We start from the raw sequence: 20,660 nt of genomic DNA on the forward strand, positions 1-20,660 counted from the left end.
TGGCTGGGACGACCCCTGTGGTAGTGCTCTGTGTGAAATGCCAGGATGAACTTGCATTTAGCCTAATACAGTCGCAGGACGAGGCTGGAATGACGAGGCTGGAATGACCCCTGTGGTGGTGCTGTGTGAAACATCAGTATGAACTCCTGTTTAGCTTACTACAGTCGCAGGAGGTGGCTGGGACGACCCCTGTGGTAGTGCTCTGTGTGAAATGCCACTATGAACTTGCATTTAGCCTAATACAGTCGCAGGAAGAGGCTGGGACGACCACAGTGGTGGTGCTCTGTGTGAAAGGCCTGTATGAACTCCTGTTTAGCCTAATACAGTCACAGGAGGAGGCTGGGACGACCCCTGTGTGGTGCTCTGTGTGAAATGCCTGTACAAACTCGTGTTTAGCCTAATACACGTGCAGGAGGAGCCTGGGAAGACCCCTGTGTGGTGCTCTGTGTGAAATGCCTGTACAAACTCGTGTTTAGCCTAATACACGTGCAGGAGGAGCCTGGGAAGACCCCTGTGGTGGTGCTCTGTGTGAAATGCCAGTATAAACTCCTGTTTAGATTAATACAGTTGCAGGAGGAGGAGGGAAGACCCCTGTGGTGGAGCTCTGTGTGAAATGCCACAATGAACTTCTGTTTAGCTTAATACAGTCACAGGAAGAGGCTGGGATGACCCCTGTGGCGGTGCTCTGTGTGAATTGCCAGTATGAACTCCTGTTGAGCTTAATACAGTCCACAGGAGGAGGCTGGGACGACCCCGGTGCTGGTGCTCTGTGTGAAATGCGTGTATGAACTCCCGTATAGCCTAATACAGTCGCAGGAAGAGGCTGGGACGACCCCTGTGGTGGTGCTCTGTGTGAAAGGCCGGAATGAACTCCTGTTTAGCCTAATACACTCACAGGACGAGGCTGGAATGACCCCTGTGGCGGTGCTCTGTGTGAAATGCCAGTATGATCTCGCCTTTAGCCTAATACACTCCGAGGAGCAGGCTGGGGCGACCCTTGTGGTGGTGCTCTGTGTGAAATGCCAGTATGAACTTGCATTTAGCCTAATACAGTCACAGGACAAGGCTGGAATGACCCCTGTGGTGGTGGTCTGTGTGAAATGCCAGTATGAACTTGCATTTAGCCTCATACAGTCGCAGGAAGAGGCTGGGACAACCCCTGTGGTAGTGCTCTGTGTGAAATACCAGTATGAACTTGCATTTAGCCTAATACAGTTGCAGGACGAGGGTGGAATGACCCCTGTGGTGGTGCTCTGTGTGAAATGCCAGTATGATCTCGCCTTTAGCCTAATACACTCCGAGGAGCAGGCTGGGACCACCCCTGTGGTGGTGCTCTGTGTAAAATGCCAGTATGAAGTTCTGTTTAGCTTAATACAGTCGCAGGAGGAGGCTGGGATGACCCCTGTGGTGGTGCTCTGTGTGAAATGCCAGTATGAAGTCCTGTTTAGCTTAATACAGGCGCAGGAGGAGGCTGGGATGACCCCTGTGGTGGTACTCTGTGTGAAATGCCAGTATGAACTCCTGTTTAGCGTAATACAGTCTCAGGAGCAGGCTGGGACGACCCCTGTGGTGGTGCTCTCTATAAAAGACCTGTATGAACTCGTATTCAGCTTAGTAAGGCACAGGAGGAGGCTGGGATGACCACTGTGGTGGTGTTCTGGGTGAAATGCCTGTATGAACTTGTGTTTAGCCTAATACAGTCGCAGGAAGAGGCTGGGATGACCCCTGTGGTGGTGCTTTGTGTGAAATGCCAGTATGAACTCCTGTTTAGCTTACTACAGTTGCAGGAGGAGGCTGGGACGACCCCTGTGGTGGTGCTCTGTGTGAAATGCCAGTATGAACTCCTGTTTAGCCTAATACAGTCGCAGGAGGAGGCTGGGACGACTCCTGTGGTGGTGCTCTGTGTGAAATGCCAGTATGAACTCCTGTTTAGCCTAATACAGTCGCAGGAGGAGGCTGGGACAATCCCTGTGGTGGTGCTCTGTGTGAAATGCCAGTATGAACTCCTGTTTAGCTTAATAGAGTCGCAGGAGGAGGCTGGGACGACCCCTGTGGTGGTGCTCTCTGTGAAATGCCTGTATGAACTCGTGTTTAGCTTAATAATTCGCCTGAGGAGGCTGGGACGACCCCTGTGGTGGTGCTCGGTGTGAAATGCCAGTATGAACTCCTGTTCAGCTTATTAGAGTCGCAGGAGGAGGCTGGGATGAGCCTGTGGTGGTGCTATGTGTGAAATGCTAGTATGAACTCCTGTTTAGCCTAATACAGTCGCAGGAGGAGGCTGGGACGATCCCTGCGGTGGCGCTCTGTGTGAAATGCCTTATGACCTCCTGTTTAGCCTAATACAGTCGCAGGAGGAGGCTGGGACGAACTCTGTGGTGGTGCTCTGTGTGAAATTCCTCATGACCTCCTGTTTAGCCTAATACAGTCGCAGGAGGAGGCTGGGACGACCCCTGTGGTGGTGCTCTGTGTGAAATGCCAGTATGAACTCCTGTTTAGCTTAATACAGTTGCATGAGGAGGTTGCGAGGACCCTTGTGATGGTGCTCTGTGGTAAATGCCAGTATGAAGTTGCGTTCAGCCTAATACAGTCGCAGGAGGAGGCTGGGACGACCCCTGTGGTGGTGGTCTGTGTGAAATGCCAGTATGAACTCGCGTTTAGCCTAATACAGTCACAGGAGGAGGCTGGCATGACCCCTGTGGTGGTGCTTGTGTGAAATGCCAGTATGAACTCCTGTTTAGCTTAATATAGTCACAGGAGGAGGCTGGGATGACCCCTGTCGTGGTGCTCTGTGTGAAATATGAGTAGGAACTCGTGTGTAGCTTAATACAGTCGCAGATGGTTACATATGTAAACATTTATAGATAGATAGTACGTGTATACATAAGAAGCACAGCCAGAATGCTCGTTATAAGTGAATATGGTTAGATTTCGCCTCACATACTGTGGACATGTTATCAGGAGGGACCAGTCCCTCAGGAAGGGCATCGTACTTAGTAAAGTACAGGGTCAGTGAAGGAGAGGAAGATTCTCAACAAGATGGACTGACACAGTGGCTACAATGACGGGTTCAAGCATAGCAATGGTGTGAGGATGGTGCAGGACCCAACAGTGTTTTATTCTGTTGTAGAAAGGCATGCATGCATTGGAAGAGACTTGATGGCACCTAACAACAACAACAAAGATTTACGTACATTTCCTTGCTATCTGTGGAAAGGACCTAGAAGCAGTGACACCCCAGTAGCAATGAGCACACCCAGAGCCCGGATCGTGGTCTCTACACTGCTCTCCAGTAAAGGAACCAGGGCTCCTCAGGGACATGTCTGAGTCAGGGACTGGGGCAGGAAATGCACAAGATGCGCCTGGAACTTCGTGTGGTGCCAGAAAGTAAGGATGTGCTCAAAAAATAAAAGGATGAGATGTGTCAGAGGGGCACAGAAGCTAAGTGAAAGAATCCCAATGGCCCAAGCTGGAAATAGAAAATAAATAAGGTGGCACTGGGTCATAACCCAAAGTATAAACTAAATTTCCATGCGATCTCACTGATACAAATAAACTAGAATAGCTAGAACAATTCTGACAAGGAAGCGTACGACTAGAGGACTCACATCACCTGATTTTATTACTGACTTTAAAGCTGCGGTAATTAAGACAGTGTGATACTGTCAAAAAGACAGACACGGATCAGCTGAACAGAACAGTGTCTAGAAAGACACCCACATAAACACAGCCACGAACCTTGAACCTAAAGCTCAATTTACCCAAAAATAAACTCATAACATGGAGAGCCCTGTGGTGTGGAACAGTTCTTGTTCTTGTCTGTGGTGGTGGTTACACCAATCTGCACATGTGATAGAAATGCACAGAAACACACACACATGAGTGAACGTAAAACTCTGTGAAATTTGAAATCTGTGGATGGCAGCAATGTTAGCTTCCTGGATTTGACATTGGACTACAGTCATGCAAGATGTAACCATTCGGGGAACCCAGCTGAAAGGTACAAAGAACCTCCCGGTACAATTTTTTGCAACTTCTTGAGAATCTATCATTATTCTAACACAAAATACTTAGAAAAACAAACTCCACACGGGTGATAGTCTAAATATAAAATATAAAGCGGTAGCCTTTAGAAGAAAACGTTAATAACCTGGGGTTAGACAAAGAATTCTTAAATATCACAGCAAAAGCACAAGTGATAAAAGAAAAATGAAAGACGCTGCTAAGCGAGTACAAAGACGGCCACAGATTTGTCACCTAAAACCTTGTGTCAAGGCAACATAAAGTACTCTCAGAACTCAACTGAGAAAACAAACAACCCAACATGAAAAGGGGCAAAAGACTCAGAACAGACACTTCACAGAAGAGGGTATATGCATTACAAACAGATACTTCACAGAAGAGGGTATACGCATTACAAACACACACGGAAAAAGTTGTTCAACATCACTAGCCACTGCTGCTGCTGTGTGCTCTTGAGTCGATTCTGACTCGTAGCGACCCTATGTGAGTAGAACTGCCCCATCAGGGAAATTCAAATTAAAACTCTTACAACATACCTATTAGAATGACTAGAATAAAAAATACTGACAATTCCAAGTGCTGACAAGGGTGCAGAACTGAAACCCTCACTTGCTGGTGGTGGGACACAAAATGTCCCAGTCACTATGGAAAAAAGCTTGGCAATTTCTTAGAAGGTTAAGGACACACCTGACATATGATTCGGCCACCCCACTCCTGGGTGTGCACCCTGGAGAAATAAAAGCTCGTGTTCACGCAAACATCTGTACAGAACGTTCAGGGCAGCTCTACTCAGAATCACCCCTTCTGGAAACAACCTGGTGTCCTCCAATGGGTTAAGAGTGAGCTGTGGTTCACTGTACAAGGGAATGCTACTAAGCAGAGAAAGGGAACAGAGGACTGGTAACATACAACGTGGACCCATCCTTAAGGCACGGTGCCCAGTGGAAGAAGCCAGGCTCAGAAGTTACATTCTGTATGATTCCAGTCCTAAGACATCCTTGAAGAGAGACCCACAGGCTGGAGGTTGCCTGGGTTGAGGGGAGGCTGCACTGATAAAGGGGTGATGGGCCATTCTGTGTCCTGACTATGGTGTGTTTACATGAATCTACACATGTGTTGAATACATAGAACTGCACACCTATCCAAAAAGTCAATTTTACCTATGATAATTAAAAACAAGCCACACATTGACCAAGTCCTGAGATTCTGAGTAGGGAAGGGCTCTGTAAGTGGATGACCCCCATTAGGGTGTAGCCCCCATTAGGGTGTTGGGAACATCAGGGCATAGACCCCATCAGGGTGTAGACCCCATCAGGGTGTAGACCCTGTCAGGGTGTTGGCCCCATCAGGGTGCAGCCCGTCAGGGTGTTGGCCCCGTCAGGGTGTAGCCCGTCAGGGTGTTGGCCCTTTCAGGGTGCAGCCCGTCAGGGTGTAGGCCCCGTCAGGGTGCAGCCCGTCAGGGTGTTGGCTCCGTCAGGGTGGCTGCTGGCTCAATGAATGAGCCAAATGAAACAGGCTCTGTGACCCACAGATCCAAGATCGAAGGTCATGAGGAGATGGCACCCTCCTCACCTAGCTCTGGGCAGTGGGTGAGTTGGGGGGAGACAGGCACGTGAAGCCACAACTGGTCAACCACGCACAACAGGAGTGCCTCACGTGGGGCCACATTAACACATAGAGCCTTAAGTGCCTCTCAGACTTGGTCATGTGCAGCTGAGAAGAAAACTGTCCCCCAAGGCGAGCAGCCCCTGCTGGACCTCTTACCCAGCCCCGTCCAGCCATGCCCCACCCCTCCTGGGGGGCCAGACGCCCCACCCCACCTGGGGGGCCAGCTTCCACTTGCACACTAGGGACAGGGCTCTGCTCAAACAGAGCAGCTTTATCTTCCCACAACTGGGACTTCTGGGACTTCCCTTTGGGACCTCTGCCCATCTTCACTGGGGTCCAGGCTGGCTGCCAACCACAGTTACTGTGGGGATGGGTGTGCGACGTCACTGTTCACGTGCCATGGAACTTCCCACCGCTCATCTGACCAAGAAAAGCTGCTCCGTCCACGTGCCTAGGGCATGTGCCATGGAACTTCCCACCGCTCATCTGGCCAAGAAAAAGCCGCTCCATCCACGTGCCATGGAACTTCCCACCGCTCATCTGACCAAGAAAAGCCACTCCGTCCACGTGCCTAGGACATGTGCCATGGAACTTCCCACCACTCATCTGACCAAGAAAAGCCGCTCCGTCCACGTGCCTAGAGCACGTGCCATAGAACTTCCCACCGCTCATCTGACCAAGGAAAGCGGCTCCGTCCATGTGCCTAGGGCATGTGCCATGGAACTTCCCACCGCTCATCTGACCAAGAAAAGCCGCTCCGTCCACGTGCCTAGAGCACGTGCCATAGAACTTCCCACCGCTCATCTGACCAAGGAAAGCGGCTCCGTCCATGTGCCTAGAGCATGTGCCATAGAACTTCCCACCACTCATCTGACCAAGAAAAGCCGCTCCGTCCACGTGCCTAGAGCACGTGCCATAGAACTTCCCACCGCTCATCTGACCAAGGAAAGCAGCTCCGTCCATGTGCCTAGGGCATGTGCCATGGAACTTCCCACCACTCATCTTACCTGGAAGAGGATGAAGATGAGAAGCAGCTCGTAGAGCACACTCACGCAGAGCCAGAACCGCCAGTAAGCTATAAAGACAAAGACAAGGAGGACACGTCAGAGGGCCAGGCCTGTGTCCCCAGTGGCCCACCCCACGCTGGCAGAGCCCCCCAGCCTCCCACAGGTCCCTCCCGTGCCCCAGTGAAAAAACCAGTGCCTGGAGTCGCCTCAGCTCATGGCAACCCCATGTCTGTCAGAGTAGAACTGGGCTCCACAGGGCTCTCAATGTTGGTTTTTTGGAAGTTTGCCAGGCCTTTCTTCTGAGGTGCCTCTGGATGGACATGAACCTTCGACCTTTCAGTTAGCAGCTGAGCAGCTACTTGACCGATTACACCACTAAGGAGTCCTCCTCGCCCCAGTAGAGCATTTATGGAGCAAGGTCTAACTCAGTGGACTGCACAGTCTCTCTCTCGAATGTTTTTCCTTCATTTTTTTCTGCCCCAGTCCTTAAATCTTTTACCTCTTTTTCTTGTCTTACTGCAGTGGCTCAGAAAGCCTACACGAGGCAATAGCACTGACAGCAAGCACCTTTGTCTTGTCTTCAGAGGCAATACTCCTAACTCCTCCCCAGTAGTTATGTTTGTAGGTTTCAAGATACTTCTTACCACATTAAGAAAATCTCCTTTAATTCCACTGTGCTAAAGCAAAAGGAAGAAATGATGAAGTCAAAGAGCTCAAGAAAAGATTCCAAAGGGCAGCTCGAGAAGATAAAGTATCACGATGACATGTACAAACCCCTGGAGATAGAAAACCAAACGGAAAGAACATGCTCAGCATTTCTGAAGCTGAAAGAACTGAAGAAAAAATTCAAGCCTTGAGTTGCAACAGTGAAGGATTCTACAGGGGAAATATTAAACGACGCAGGAAGCATCAAAAGAAGATGGAAGGAATTCACAGTCATTATATCAAAAAGACCTGGTCGATGTTCAACCATTTCAAGAGGTGGCATACGATCAGGAACCGACAATACTGAAGGAAGAAGTCCAAGCTGCTCTGAAGGCAGTGGCAAAAAATAAGGCTCCAGGAATTGACAGAATATCAACTGAAATGTTTCAACAAACCGATGCAGCACTGGAGGTGCTCACTTATCTATGCCAAGAGATCTGGACGACAGCTACCTGGCCAGCTGACTGGAAGAGATCTATATTTATGCCTATTCCCAAGAAAGGTGATCCAACCAAATGTGGAAACTATAGAACAATACCATTAATATCACATGCAAGCAAAATTTTGCTGAAGATCATTCAAAAACAGCTGCAGCAGTATATCGACAGGGAACTGCCAGAAATTCAGGCCGGTTTCAGAAGAGGACGTGGAACCAGGAATATCATTGCTGATGTCAGATGGATCCTGGCTGAAAGCAGAGAATACCAGAAGGATGGTTACCTGTATTTTACTGACTGTGCAAAGGCATTCGACTGTGTGGATCATAACATGTTATGGATAACACTGTGAAGAATGGGAATTCCAGAACACTTAAATATGCTCATGAGGAACCTTTACATAGATCAATAGGCAGTTGTTCAGATGAAACAAGGGGATACTGATTGGTTTAAAGTCAGGAATGGTGTGCGTCAGGGTTGTATCCTTTCACCATACCTATTCAATCTGTATGCTGAGCAAATAATCCAAGAAGCTGGACTATATGAAGAAGAACGGGGCATCAGGATTGGAGAAGACTCATTAACGACCTGCGTTATGCAGATGACACAACCTTGCAGGCTGAAAGTGAAGAGGACTCGAAACATTTACCGATGAAGATCAAAGACCACAGCCTTCAGTATGGACTACACCTCAACATAAAGAAAACAAAAATCCTCACAACGGGGCCAATAAGCAACAAAAGATTCAATTTGTCAGGGACTTCATTTTACTTGGATCCACAATCAACAGCCATGGAAGCAGCAGTCAAGAAATCAAAAGACACATTGCATTGGGCAAATCTGCTGCAAAAGACCTCTTTAAAGTGTTGAAGAGCAAAGATGTCATCTTGAAGACTAAGGTGTGCCTGATCCAAGCCATGGTATTTTCAATCGCATCATATGCCTGTGAAAACTCGACAATGAATAAGGAAGACGGAAGAATTGATGCCTTTGAATTGTGGTGCTGGAGAAGAATATTGAACATACTGTGGACTGCCAAAACAACGAACAAGTCTGTACGGACCAAAGTACAACCAGAATGCTTTAAAAGGACGGCAAGACTACATCTTACATACTTTGGACGTGTTGTCAGGAAGGATCAGTCCCGGGAAAAGGACATCAATCTTAGTAAATTACAGGGTCAACGAAAAAGAGGAAGACCCTCAACGAGATGGACCGACACAGTGGCTGCAACAATGGGCGCAGGCATAGTAACGATTGTGAGGACGGCGCAGGACCGGGCAGTGTTCCGTGCTGTTGTGCGCAGGGTCGCTGTGAGTCGGAATCACTCGATGGCACCTAACAACAACATGCTTAGTTTTATCATGAATAAGTGTGAACTTCCATTGTTCTGCATCTGAGGGTTCATTATTCTTCCTCTGTTAGTGAGTCGTGTTACCCTGACAGATTTTTCTACTGTTAAGCCATTCCCTAACGCCTGGGACAAACCCCATCTGGTCAGGATGAACTGTTCCAGGAAACTCTTCGGGTCAGACCTTGGTGCCCCTCCCAGTTCCCTGTATCAGCCACAGCCCCTCTCCCCAACCAGCTGCCTTTCATACTCTCAAATGAAGAGTTAAACTTTTCATGGAGGGTAACAGGAACGGGGAGTCCACGGCTGTTTTAAAGCGCAAGCGACAACCTTCACCTTCCAAGAACGTCAGAGACACTGTTTAAGAAAGGTCTAAAGTATCTCGTCTCCCTTTGCTTATCCTACTTTTTAAAAGAGAATTCACCTTGCATAGAAAAGGCAGGGCTCACAAGGATTTCAGAGACCTGGGCTGGGAGACCAGGTCAGCCTGCTCTAGGGAAATCCTAAAGTGGAGGACCTTTCAGGACAATGCCATGCGCTCTTGTACCCACGACTTGCAGGCCCGGCTTCAGGGGGCCGTAGAGGGATGTGGCTGGGCTGCAGGTGGCATTCAGAGTGCCCAGTGTGGCTGGGGAACAGCTCCCTTGACAGCGACTCCCTGCAAAGGTACGTGGCCTGCAGAAGCGTTAGGGCTACTTTGGGGCTTCTGCCTAACCTACCTGGGAGAATGACGGAAATACAAACGTGGCAAGTTCTTAGGGAAGTTTACTGAAGCTGAGCTACAAACTTGTTCTTCATGCTCTTGTGGGTGTAACAAGTCTGTACGGAAGGTTCTCAGTAGCTCGGCCGCAATAGCAGCTAGAGGTGAATCAAGACTGCAGCCTTTATCCCGGGGGCTCGCTGCACATCCAGTATGGGGCACCTTTGAGGGGGTCCGGCCCACTGCCGGGCCCACCAGCCTGGGCACTCTTGGATCCACCGCAGCCGATACCTAGCTGTCTCCTTGCGGCTGCTCATGACCTCACACCATCCACCTCTGAGCTATGGGGAAGTATCAGGCTCCTCGCCACTCTACCTGACCTCCAGCAAGGCCCCAACCTGCCCACCCATTCACAATATCCAGTAGTCCTTCCTCCTGTATCCCACTACCAGTGTGCGCCCCTCAGCTCCCGTGAGCAGCTCTGGCGCCGCAAGCTGGCCCTGACTCCAGTATTAACACTCACTCGTCCTACAAAACCACGGCTGATGGGGAAAGGGCATCTGGGTAGCCAGATCCCCGGTAATGCTCAGAGGCACTCCAGCTTTCTGAGGGAGCCACAGAAGGCAATAAAGCATCTTTCTGTGCAAAATCATGAAGGGGGTGCCTTCTTCAATGGCCCAACCCTGGTTCTAGATACCCAGTCTTACTGGTTTTCCAAATAAAGCACCTCCCCAGCGAGCTCAGCTGGGCTCCTCCTTGGCTTGGAGTAGGCTGCATTGCTAGGGGGATAAGGGCATTTTCAGAATTGGGAGGAGGGGGCCACAGGAGGTTGGCAGAGCCCCTCAGGGATCACCTTTTGGAGCAAGAAAACTCTTCTCACTTTCCCTCCCACAGCACTACATGGCACAAGACAGGTTCTCACCCTGCCACTTATTCACTCGAAACCTATACAACTGGAGAAGTTTGAGAACTTCCTGCCAACTGCCAAGCTAAGAAGACACCTGGAAGATGGCCGTGGGTCCAGGCCAGGCCTCCCACTTAACCGTGTCAGCCAATCAAGGCCTGGCCATGTGTGCAGCATTCATCTAGTGTAAACTAAGGGGGGCAGAGCCGGAACTCGGGCCTGCACACAGGTGGCCCCCCCACACCACCTCCCACAGGTGCCCACCCACATGACCCCCAACACACCACCCCCCACAGGCGCCCCCCGCACACCACCCCCCACAGGTGTCATCCAGCAGTAACACCCCCTAGGCGTCCAGGCCCAGTCAGCCCACCCAGTCTGAGCCCACGGAGCCCCCAAGGGCTGACGTTTCTATACTGGATGTAACCAAGGACCCGGAAGGCTCATGCCCTCTGACCCTGGGACTCTTGCATTAAACGTGTCACCAGAAGCACCCACAGAGGCACGGGTGAAACTCAGCACAGCCTGACAAGTCACCAGAAATCACACAACTCTGAACATGCAGTGGGGACCCGTTAGCAAAGCACAGCGCAGTCAAGGGCACCAGCGGCCACTAAAACCCGTGTGGCACACACCCTGAGGTTTAACAGGGTTGTCCTTCCTGCACGGTTCTTATTTTAATTTTTAAGTATTGCTTATATTTTCTACAATCAATATTTATCCCCATTAGGAGGCAGAGAAGAAACACATTTTAAAAACTATTGTCAACTTCAGGAAAACCAAGCCACCCTCCTGCAGCCAGTCTGACAGGCTGGAGGCCTAGACAGTGAAGGAGCCAGTCCTGGGGGTGTGGGTCAGGCAAGAATGATGGAGGGTACGGGGGAGTGAGAGGGTGGACCTGGGGGTGCGAGGGGGTGGGACCTGGGGAGGGTGGGGGGGGGCGGAGGGGACGAGACCCGATGGGGGAGTGGCAAGACCCCAAGGGGGATGAGATCTGGCGGGGGAGCCCAGGCAGCACCCGCTGCTCTTCAGCTCTGAGTTCTGCGGCCCTGGGGTGTGGGGGGCACGTTGTCACCAGGTGTTTGTCAGAACTTGCCATGGCTTTGCTGAGGGGGTGGTGGGCTGAAGAGATAGCAAAGTCTGGTGCAGTGGGACTGCACGACATCCTGGGGGGACCTGAGTCCACAGACCCCCGCCCATGTGGCAGCCTGCGGGGTGGTTTGGGAGGCCCCTCACCTGCTCTCAGGTCTGGGAAGGGGGTGGCGAGGGCCCTTGGGGGCAGTTCTAGAGGTCCCTCACCCACTCTCAGATCTGGGAAGGGGGTGGTGGGAGCTCACGGGGAGGTCCTGGAGGACCCTCGGCTGCTCTGTAACTGCAGGGTCCTGGCCACCCTGGGAGAGGGGGCCGGGAAGAGGGACACGGACACTCACACGGCAGCACAGACACAGCGACCTCCCAGGACAGATGGCCGCGCGGCAAATGAGAAAGATGACAGGTTACCTGGGTGAGGTCTGGAAAATGGCCCGTCTTTAGCTTGGGTGACTCCAAAACATAAGAAAACCAAAATACTGGCCACAATACCTCTGCAAATAAAGAACAGACACCCCTCAGTGTGCGTCAGTATGTGCAGCTGGGTCTGCTTCCCTCGGGCAGGGTGGGGACCCATGGGGACACCCAGGGTGGGGACATCCCCCTAAAACGAGAATAGGAAGGCACTGGGCCCGGCTGAGCCCACGCCTGCCACAGAGCTCTGCACACAACACCCAGGGCACCCTTAATGGCATCACAGGAGGAGGGTCAAATGGGCTGGGCCCACAGGGAATGTCTACACAAATTTATATCCTGTGGGGCCTTGTTCAACACCATGGGACTCCTGTAATTCACAAGAAAATGAAGTGAAGTGACCACACTGTACAAAAGACAGAAGGCACGTGCAGGAAGAGAGGAGCCAGACACACAGAAGGAGCGCTGTGCTGGGGCAGCACCGTGCAGACAGGGTCGGGGGCAGGTCACGTGGACAGGGTTGGGGTTCAGCACTATGCAGACAGGGTTGGGAGCAGGATGCGTGAATGGGGTGGGGGGGTTGGGGGAAGCCAAAACCAAACCTGCTGCCATTGAGTCGATTCCGACTCATAGCGAACCTATAGGACATAACAGAACTGCCCCACAGAATTCCCAAGGAGCGCCTGGTGGATTTGAACTGCCAGCGTTTTGGTTAGCACCCATAGCTCTTAACCACTAACTACACCACCAGGGTTTCGGGGCAGAGAGGGGGAAGAAGCACCATGCAAATGGAGTCGGAGGCAGGTCCTGTGGATGGGGTCGGGGGGAATGTGGCATGGACAGGGTGGAGGGCAGATCACGTCGATGGGGTGGACCCTTAGGTCAGAAGGAAACTAGGTGCCACCGACATCAGCAAAGCTTCATGTGACGGAGTGTAGCTCCAGTGCCAAGACGTCCCCCCAAGCGGGGCCTAGGAAGACAGCGCGCTGTGGCCTGCAGGCTCGGCAGCCTGACCAGCAGCTCCCACCCCCATGGGCTGTTGTGCAGGCAGCAGAACTCTGGCCACTCTGGCCACGTGTAGCTGAGCAGATGTCCCTCAGGCACGTGTGCTCCACCTCCTGGCCACGTGCGGCCTCACTGCTCTGCACAGCCTGTGCGGTCCCTGGCCTGTCCAGGCTGTGCCGAACTGGTTTTTCCGCACTCCAGTGACTCACTTCCATTGACAACGGCACCATCGCGCCACCGTTCACAGCGACCGTCCTCATGCATCCTGGGGGATGCGGGTGGCGTCCCTGTTTGGTGCCAGACCACAGACCACACGTCTCCCATGCCCCCACTTCTGAGCATGCAGAGGCCTGCATCCTCCACACACAAGCCACTGGGCCGAGATGCAGGGCTGGCAAGTTCCCACTGGTCCCTGGGCTGGGTGTCCTCAGTGTTCTCTGGGGCCCTTCACTGTGGGTCTCAGGGTTCACCAAGATGCCACCACCTCCCTTCACTCCCTCCCACTGGCAATCCCAGCCCACTCCACCCGGAGGGCAGCCATTCAGCTCACCACTGCAGGGGACCTGACCAGAGTAGAGGAGAAAAGGTCCCGCTACACTGTGTCCAATGAGGCGGGATCCATGCCAGGACCATAGCTCAAGTGAGGACTTTCTAACACCTGGCATCGCCAACCTCTGTGGTCCCCCAGCTGCCAGTTCCCAACACTCCTGCACCCCGTCGTCCTGACAGCTGCATTCCTGCCCTTCCTCTCCTGGTGTCCGCCCTGCACAAGCCTTACCAGCTGGTGTACTGGGTCTCCCCTGCTTGCAGCGGCCACACTCCCTGTCCAACTGCTCACACTGGGCCCTTGGAGACCCCTCAGTCTATCCCCCCAAAACACCTGTCTGACCCCTCTGCCCAGGAGCCCTCTCCACATCATGGGCCGGCACTCTTAGGAGGTACCAGGGTGAAATGTTATCATGTCTACAACTTAACTTCAAGAGGTTCTGCACAAAAGCAAGTTATGAGACATGAGGCAACAACGCACACGGCCCAGCAGTAAACTGAGAAGGGGCTCAGCGTCCTTTATTCTCTCAACCTTTCCAAGAGTTGACATTTCTCAAAATAGAATACTGGTGAAAAATATTAAGTAGGCCCAGCATCACTCCTCTCTTTACTTAACATGCCATCTGGTTTGTCCTCAAACCCTCCTGCCTGATGCCTATGACCACCTTGCCTCTGCATGTCCACGGGGTCTGTCACCCCCAGAAAGCTCTCAGGCTGGGCCGCTCGCCTCTGCCCTGGGCACCTGGCTCAGGCCAGCCACCCGTGGAAGGCTCTTGGGAAGTGGGGACACATGAGAATATCACCCGCCCACCCCACAAACTTCCTCAGGGAGGTCTGTGGTCCACGTCAGGTGGGTGGGCGTGCCCAGCACATCCTTCAGCCTGCGCAAGTCGGGACGCCGCAGCTGGCCTTGGGGCCTGGAGCGCTAGGGCCTGTCAGTCGAGCAACAGCACTTTTAAAAGAAAAGAAACATGTTACGTTTCAAATAATCTTTTTTATTCTAGGACAGTGTTAGATTTACAGAATTATCGCAAAGATAGCACAGGGTCCCTTACACCCCATACCCAGTTTCTACATCCTCCGTCGGTCTGGCATGTTTGTCACAAGTAAGCAGTGCTGATACATTACTATTAACTAAAATCCATACTTTACTTGGATTTCCTTAGTTTTCCCCAAATGTACTTCTTTTCCTCCAGGATCTCTCCAGGACACCATGCCAAATTCAGTCCTCATGTCTACTTAGGCTGACTGGGGCTGAATGACATCTGTTCTTCACTCTTCGACTCCTGTGTCCTTCTGATATGGGCGTACTTTGTTTCTGAGCTTGTCCTTACTCTGAAGACACCCCAAGCTCATCTTGTGCACTTCCTGCCCCAGCCTCTACTCAGACGTGTCTCCAAGGAGCCCTGGTTCCTTCACTGGAGAACAGTGTAGAGACCAAGATCTGGGTGCTAGCTGCTACTGGGGTATCATTGCCCCTTGGCCGTCTCAGAGAACAGAGGAAGGAGATACATGTGCGTACGCTAACTGTCCCCCACGTGTCTGTCAGTTTGTCGTACCCTGGGGGTTTGCACACTGTTGGGATGCTGGAAGCTAAGCCACCGGTATTCAGATACCAGCAGGGTCACCCATGGAGGACAGGTTTCAGCTGAGCTTCCAGACTAAGACAGACTAGGAAGAAGGACCCGGCAGTCTACTTCTGAAAAGCATTAGCCAGTGAAAACCTTATGAACAGCAGTGGAATATTGTCTGATATAGTGCTGGAAGATGAGCCCCCCAGGTTGGAAGGCACTGAAAAGACGACTGGGGAAGAGCTGCCTCCTCAAAGTAGAGTTGACCTTTACAACGTGGATGGAGTCAAGCTCTCCGGACCTTCATTTGCTGATGTGGCATGACTCAAAATGAGAAGCAGTAGCTACAGACATCCGTTAATAATCAGAACATGGAATCGTCCTTATAAGCAAGGATACCAAGACTATGTCTCACATACTTTGGACATCTTATCAGGAGGGATCAGTCCCTGGAGAAGGACATGATGCTTGGTAAAATAGAGGGTCAATGAAAAAGAGGAAGACCCTCAACGAGATGGACTGACACATTGGCCACAACAATGGGCTCAAGTACACAATTGTGACAGTGGCGCAGGACTGGACATTATTTAGTTCTTTTTGAGTCAGAACCAACTTGACGGCACCTAACAACAGCACTAACCTGTGCATATACATGTCTGTAAATCTTTCCGTGTGTAACCGTCTGTATAGGTATCAAGCTAAATGTGACTCCCAGGACTACGCCGAGACCTGGCTCTCACTATCCATCTGCTGACTTAACTGTTCAATTCCCGTATACATGCACAGCGGTTTAGAATTGACTTGTACCCTCGTGGCTGTGAGTCCCTGGGTGGCACACATGGTTGAGCAACTGTTAACCGAAAAGTTGGCAGTTCGAACCCACCTGGAGGTGCCTAAGAAGAAAGGCCTAGCAACCTGCTTCTAAAAAGCCATGAAAACGTGCGGAGCCATTCCACTCTGCACATACGGGGTTGCCACGGGTCAGAAACAAGTTTTCGGGACCTGGATAACCCGGGTGGGAAACGGCTTTCTCTACCAGACTACAGAGCCTCCGTGCAGCTCCTTTTGCCTTAGGCTTGGAGATGCCATTCATTTCCATCACCACCCCACTCCCCGACCCCCTTCAGTGAGGTGGTTTCCCACGTTTGCAATACAGCCAGATTCTCTAGTCACGGTCTGCATTCCATTCTGGGAGGCCCTGGCCTTGACCTCCCAAATAGTTTTTTCTTTTTGATTTGCATACATTAAAGCTTACTTTTTGTGCTGTAAAGCCCTACAGGTTTTGAAAAATTATTAATGTCTCGTGCTCACCATTACAGGATCACGCAGAATAGTTTCACTGCCCAAAAAAAATCTTCTGGGCTTCACTTCCTCAATTCTCCCCTTCCCACCCCTGAACCCCTAGAAAGTACTGATCTTTTTACTGTCCTTACAGTTTTGCCTTTTCTAGAATGTCGTATGATTGAAATCACGGAGTATGCAGCCTTTTCACACTGGCTTCTTTCACTTAGCAATACGCATCTAAGACTCAGGTGACGCAGACATCTAGGTCAACTGGCAGAACAAAGTTTATTAAGAAAACGTTCTGCATCCTACTTTGGTGAATGGGGTCTTAAAAGCTTTCAAGCAGCCATCTAAGATGCATCAATTGACCCCAACCCACCTGGGGCAAAGGAGAATGAAGAACACCAAAAGACACAAGAAAATATTAACTCAAGAGACAGAAAGGGCCACATAAACCAGAAACTCCATCAGCCTGAGAACAGAAGAACTAGATGGTGCCCAGCTACCACCAGTGACCACCCTGACAGAGAACACAACAGAGTCCCTGATGGAGCAGGAGGAAAGTGTGGCACAGAACTCAAATTCACCTAAAAGACCAGACTTAATGGTCTGACTGAGACTAGAGGAGCCCCAGGAGGCATGGCCCCTGGACTGTTAACCCAGAACTAAAACTATTCCCGAAGCCAACTCTTTAGACAAAGATTAGACTGGTCTATAAAACGTACTAATACTCGTGAAGAGTGTGCTTCTTAGTTCAAGTAGATACAGGACAGCTCCTGTCCAGAGGCAGGATGAGAAGGCAGAAAGGGACAGGAGCTGGTTGAACGGACATGGGAAACAATGGGATGGGAAGGGGGTAATGTGCTGTCACTTTACAGGGATTGTAGCTAGGGTCACACAACGGTATGTGTATAAATTTTTGCATGAGAAATTAACTTGAGCTGTAAATTTTCACCTAAAGTTACACGCGCGCACACACACACACAGAGCAATTATAAAAGATACAGGTGGTGCGAACAGTTAATACACTCTGCTGCTATCCAAAACATTGAAGGTTTGAGTCCACCCAGAGGCTCCTCAGAAGACCCGGCAATACTTCTGAAAACCCTATAGATCACAGCTGTACACAGACACACACGGGGTCGTCATGAGTCAGAGTCGACTGTGGGGCTGGAGGGCAACCAGTATGCCTTTTTGTGGCTTGACAGCTTCTTTGTAATCACTGAGTAGCACGACACCACACGAATGTAGGAGTTTGTTTATCTATTCACCTATTAAAGGACCTTCTGATTGCTTCCAACTTCCGGCAAGTACAGGTAGTCCCCACCCTAAGGTTCCGTTCTGACGACTTTATTGTAAGTCATTTCTCACGTAGAGTATCTTGTTTTTTTTTTAGTTTTCATTATTACTGCCTTTTATTATCAGCATTTTTATAAACCCCATTTTATTTGTCTTTGGGATTGGAAACATCACATATAAACTTACAGATACGTTTTAATAAACACGTATATTAAAAAACACAAAAATTTACTCTCACGACGCAGAAGGGTTTGATGACTTTGGCATTTGGTCAGCTGCGGTAACAGCCACCTGTGGAAGGTTCTGGATCATGTGGACTACCCTTGGGAATGCAGATGGAGTTTCTAGTCAGAAAATCAGTGAAAGCTGTCTGAACATTCCTTTTGTCTCTTCATGTATTTTGTGGTAACACCTCACAGCTTCCTTAATCTGCCTGTTGACATTAGCAAAGTTTTCAGCATTTGGGTCCATGTTTTCAAGCAACTGAAGCCCCTGATTTAGTTTAGAAAACTAAATCTACAGGGCAATGTTTTGAAGAGTAAGTCAGAGTTGAACACCTAACAATGACGACATTAGCAAATTACAAGCTGTAACACTGCATATGCTGTTCAAAATAAGAAAGGACGGTCCTAAGTGCAGTTTGTCTTAACCTGAGTATGCTGTAACTCAGGGACTAAGATGCAGAAAGCTGCTACAAATATTCACATGCGGACATCTGTGTGGACGTGATTTTCTACCTCACTTGGGCACACGACTGCTGAGTCTTATGGTGAGACCACGTTTGGCGTGTAAGAGACTACTACACCGTCCTCTAGGCCATTCTGCATCCCCACCAGCAGTGAATGGGAGCCTGTTGCTCCGCGTCCTTGTCACCATTTGGTGTTGTCAGCGTTTTGGATTTTAGCCATTTTGACAGGTATGTAGTGGTTCTTCGTTATTTTAATTTACAATTCCCTAATGATATCATTTTTTAAAATGATATATGATACTGAACATGTTTTCATGTGCTTATCTGCCATCTATCTTTAGATCAGGAGCCCTGGTGGACAGTGGTTAAGAGCTCAGGCTGCTACCAAAAGGTTGGCAGTTTGAATCCATCAAGCTGCTCCTTGGAAAACCTACAGGGCAGTTCTATACTCTGTCCTAGAGGGTCGCTATGAGTCAGAATAGACTCGACGGCAACGGGTTTGGTTTTACGTCCCAGGCTTTTGACCAGTTTCTTTTTTTCACCACTTAAAAAAAAGTATTGTGCTTTAAGTGAAAATTTACAGAGCAAATTAGTTTCTCATTCAAAAATGTATACACTAGTTGTTCTGTCACGTTGGCTGCAATCCCTGCACTGCATCAGCACTGTTCCCCTTTCCTTCTTGGGCTTCCTGTGTCTATTCGTCCAGTTTTCCTGTCCCTTCCTGCCTCCTTATCTTTGCTTTTGAGCAGGTGTTGCCCATTTGGTCTCATATACTTGGCTGAACCAAGAAGTATGTCCCTCACAAGTTTGTTTTATAGGCCTCTCTAATCTTTGACTGAAAAGTGGGCTTCGGGGGGTGGCTTCAGTTCTGAGTTAGCACGGTGTCTGGGGCCATAGTCTCGGGGGTTCCTCCAGTCTCTGTCTGGCCAGTAAGTCTGGTTTTTTTTTTTTTTGTGCTTTAAGTGCAAGTTTACCCATCAAGTCAGTCTCTCACATAAAACCTTATATACACCTTGCTATACACTCCTAGTTGCTCTCCCCCTAAAGAGACAGCACACTCCTTCTCTCCACCGTGTCTCCATGTCCATTCAGCCAGCTTCTGTCCCCCTCAATTTGCCCAGTTTTTAACTGTGTTGTTTGCTTTACTATTGTTGAGTTTTCAGAGCTCTTTGTCTAGTTCAAATACAAGTCTTTTTATCAGGTAGGTGTTTTCCAAATATTTTCTCCCTGTCTGTACCTTGTCTTCTCATTTTCTTAACAGTGTCTTTCACAGAGCAATTTTTAATTAAATGGAGTCCAACTCTGAATTTTTTCTTTCATGGGGAGTGCTGCTGGTACTATATTTAAAACCCACCACCAACCCAAGATCGCCCAGGTTTCCATTAACGTGTTCATTCTTCAGGGAGTTCTGCAGGCTACAGCTAAGTCTGTCCATAACATATTCTCAGTTTTTTAAAACTCCAGTGTGTGAGTTGTGTATAGGTTGATTTTTGTTTTGTCTTGTTTTTTCCATATGGATGTTCAATTGTTCATTTGTTGAAAAAACTATCCTTCCTCCATTGACTGCCTTTGCTCCTTTGTCAAAGACAATCTGTCAGTACTTATGGGTCCATCTCTGGCCTCAGTACTCTGACTCACTGATGTACATCTCTGTTCTTCTTCGGTACCAGGCCATCTTGATCGCTGCAGCCTCATAGTAAGTCCTGAAGTCAGGTAGTGTGGGTCTTCCAGTTTTATTCTTTAGTACTATGAATATGTTTTTTAATGTAGCCTAAAACATGAACAAATTTAATTCACTAAATTTGTTAATGAAATAAAACATGAATCAAAGTCCCCTTAAATGTGATGGTCAGAAAAACTGGAAACCGCCCAAATGTCACAAATGAAGAAAAGACGGGCAGCAGACGCCCCTTACAGTGAAGATGCAGCTGCCGATGGACCCGGCCACGTGGTGGCACAGAGCTACTGTGTGCGTGACGGCAGGGCACAAGGGCACCAACACACAGCTGCCTTCAGGCAGAACAGGATGGGG

The 20,660-nt window shown here is 49.8% G+C and overlaps 1 protein-coding gene across 3 annotated transcripts in view; it reads right to left on the reverse strand.

Annotated features, from left to right (window-relative positions):
• The window catches only part of PTDSS2 (phosphatidylserine synthase 2), a 43,145-nt gene that overhangs the window by 12,615 nt on the left and 9,870 nt on the right, over nt 1-20,660 (reverse strand). For 2 of the 3 annotated variants that reach the window (XM_049892992.1, XM_049892993.1), the window contains exons 3-4: nt 12,233-12,315; nt 6,636-6,703 (exon numbers count right to left, since the gene is read on the reverse strand). In XM_049892992.1, the coding sequence (XP_049748949.1) occupies nt 6,636-6,703; nt 12,233-12,315 (151 nt within the window). The remainder of the gene's footprint in view (nt 1-6,635; nt 6,704-12,232; nt 12,316-20,660) is intronic. The other variant, XM_049892994.1, reaches the window with a different exon arrangement.

Source organism: Elephas maximus, chromosome 7 (assembly GCF_024166365.1).
Source record: "Elephas maximus indicus isolate mEleMax1 chromosome 7, mEleMax1 primary haplotype, whole genome shotgun sequence".
NCBI lineage: Eukaryota > Metazoa > Chordata > Mammalia > Proboscidea > Elephantidae > Elephas > Elephas maximus.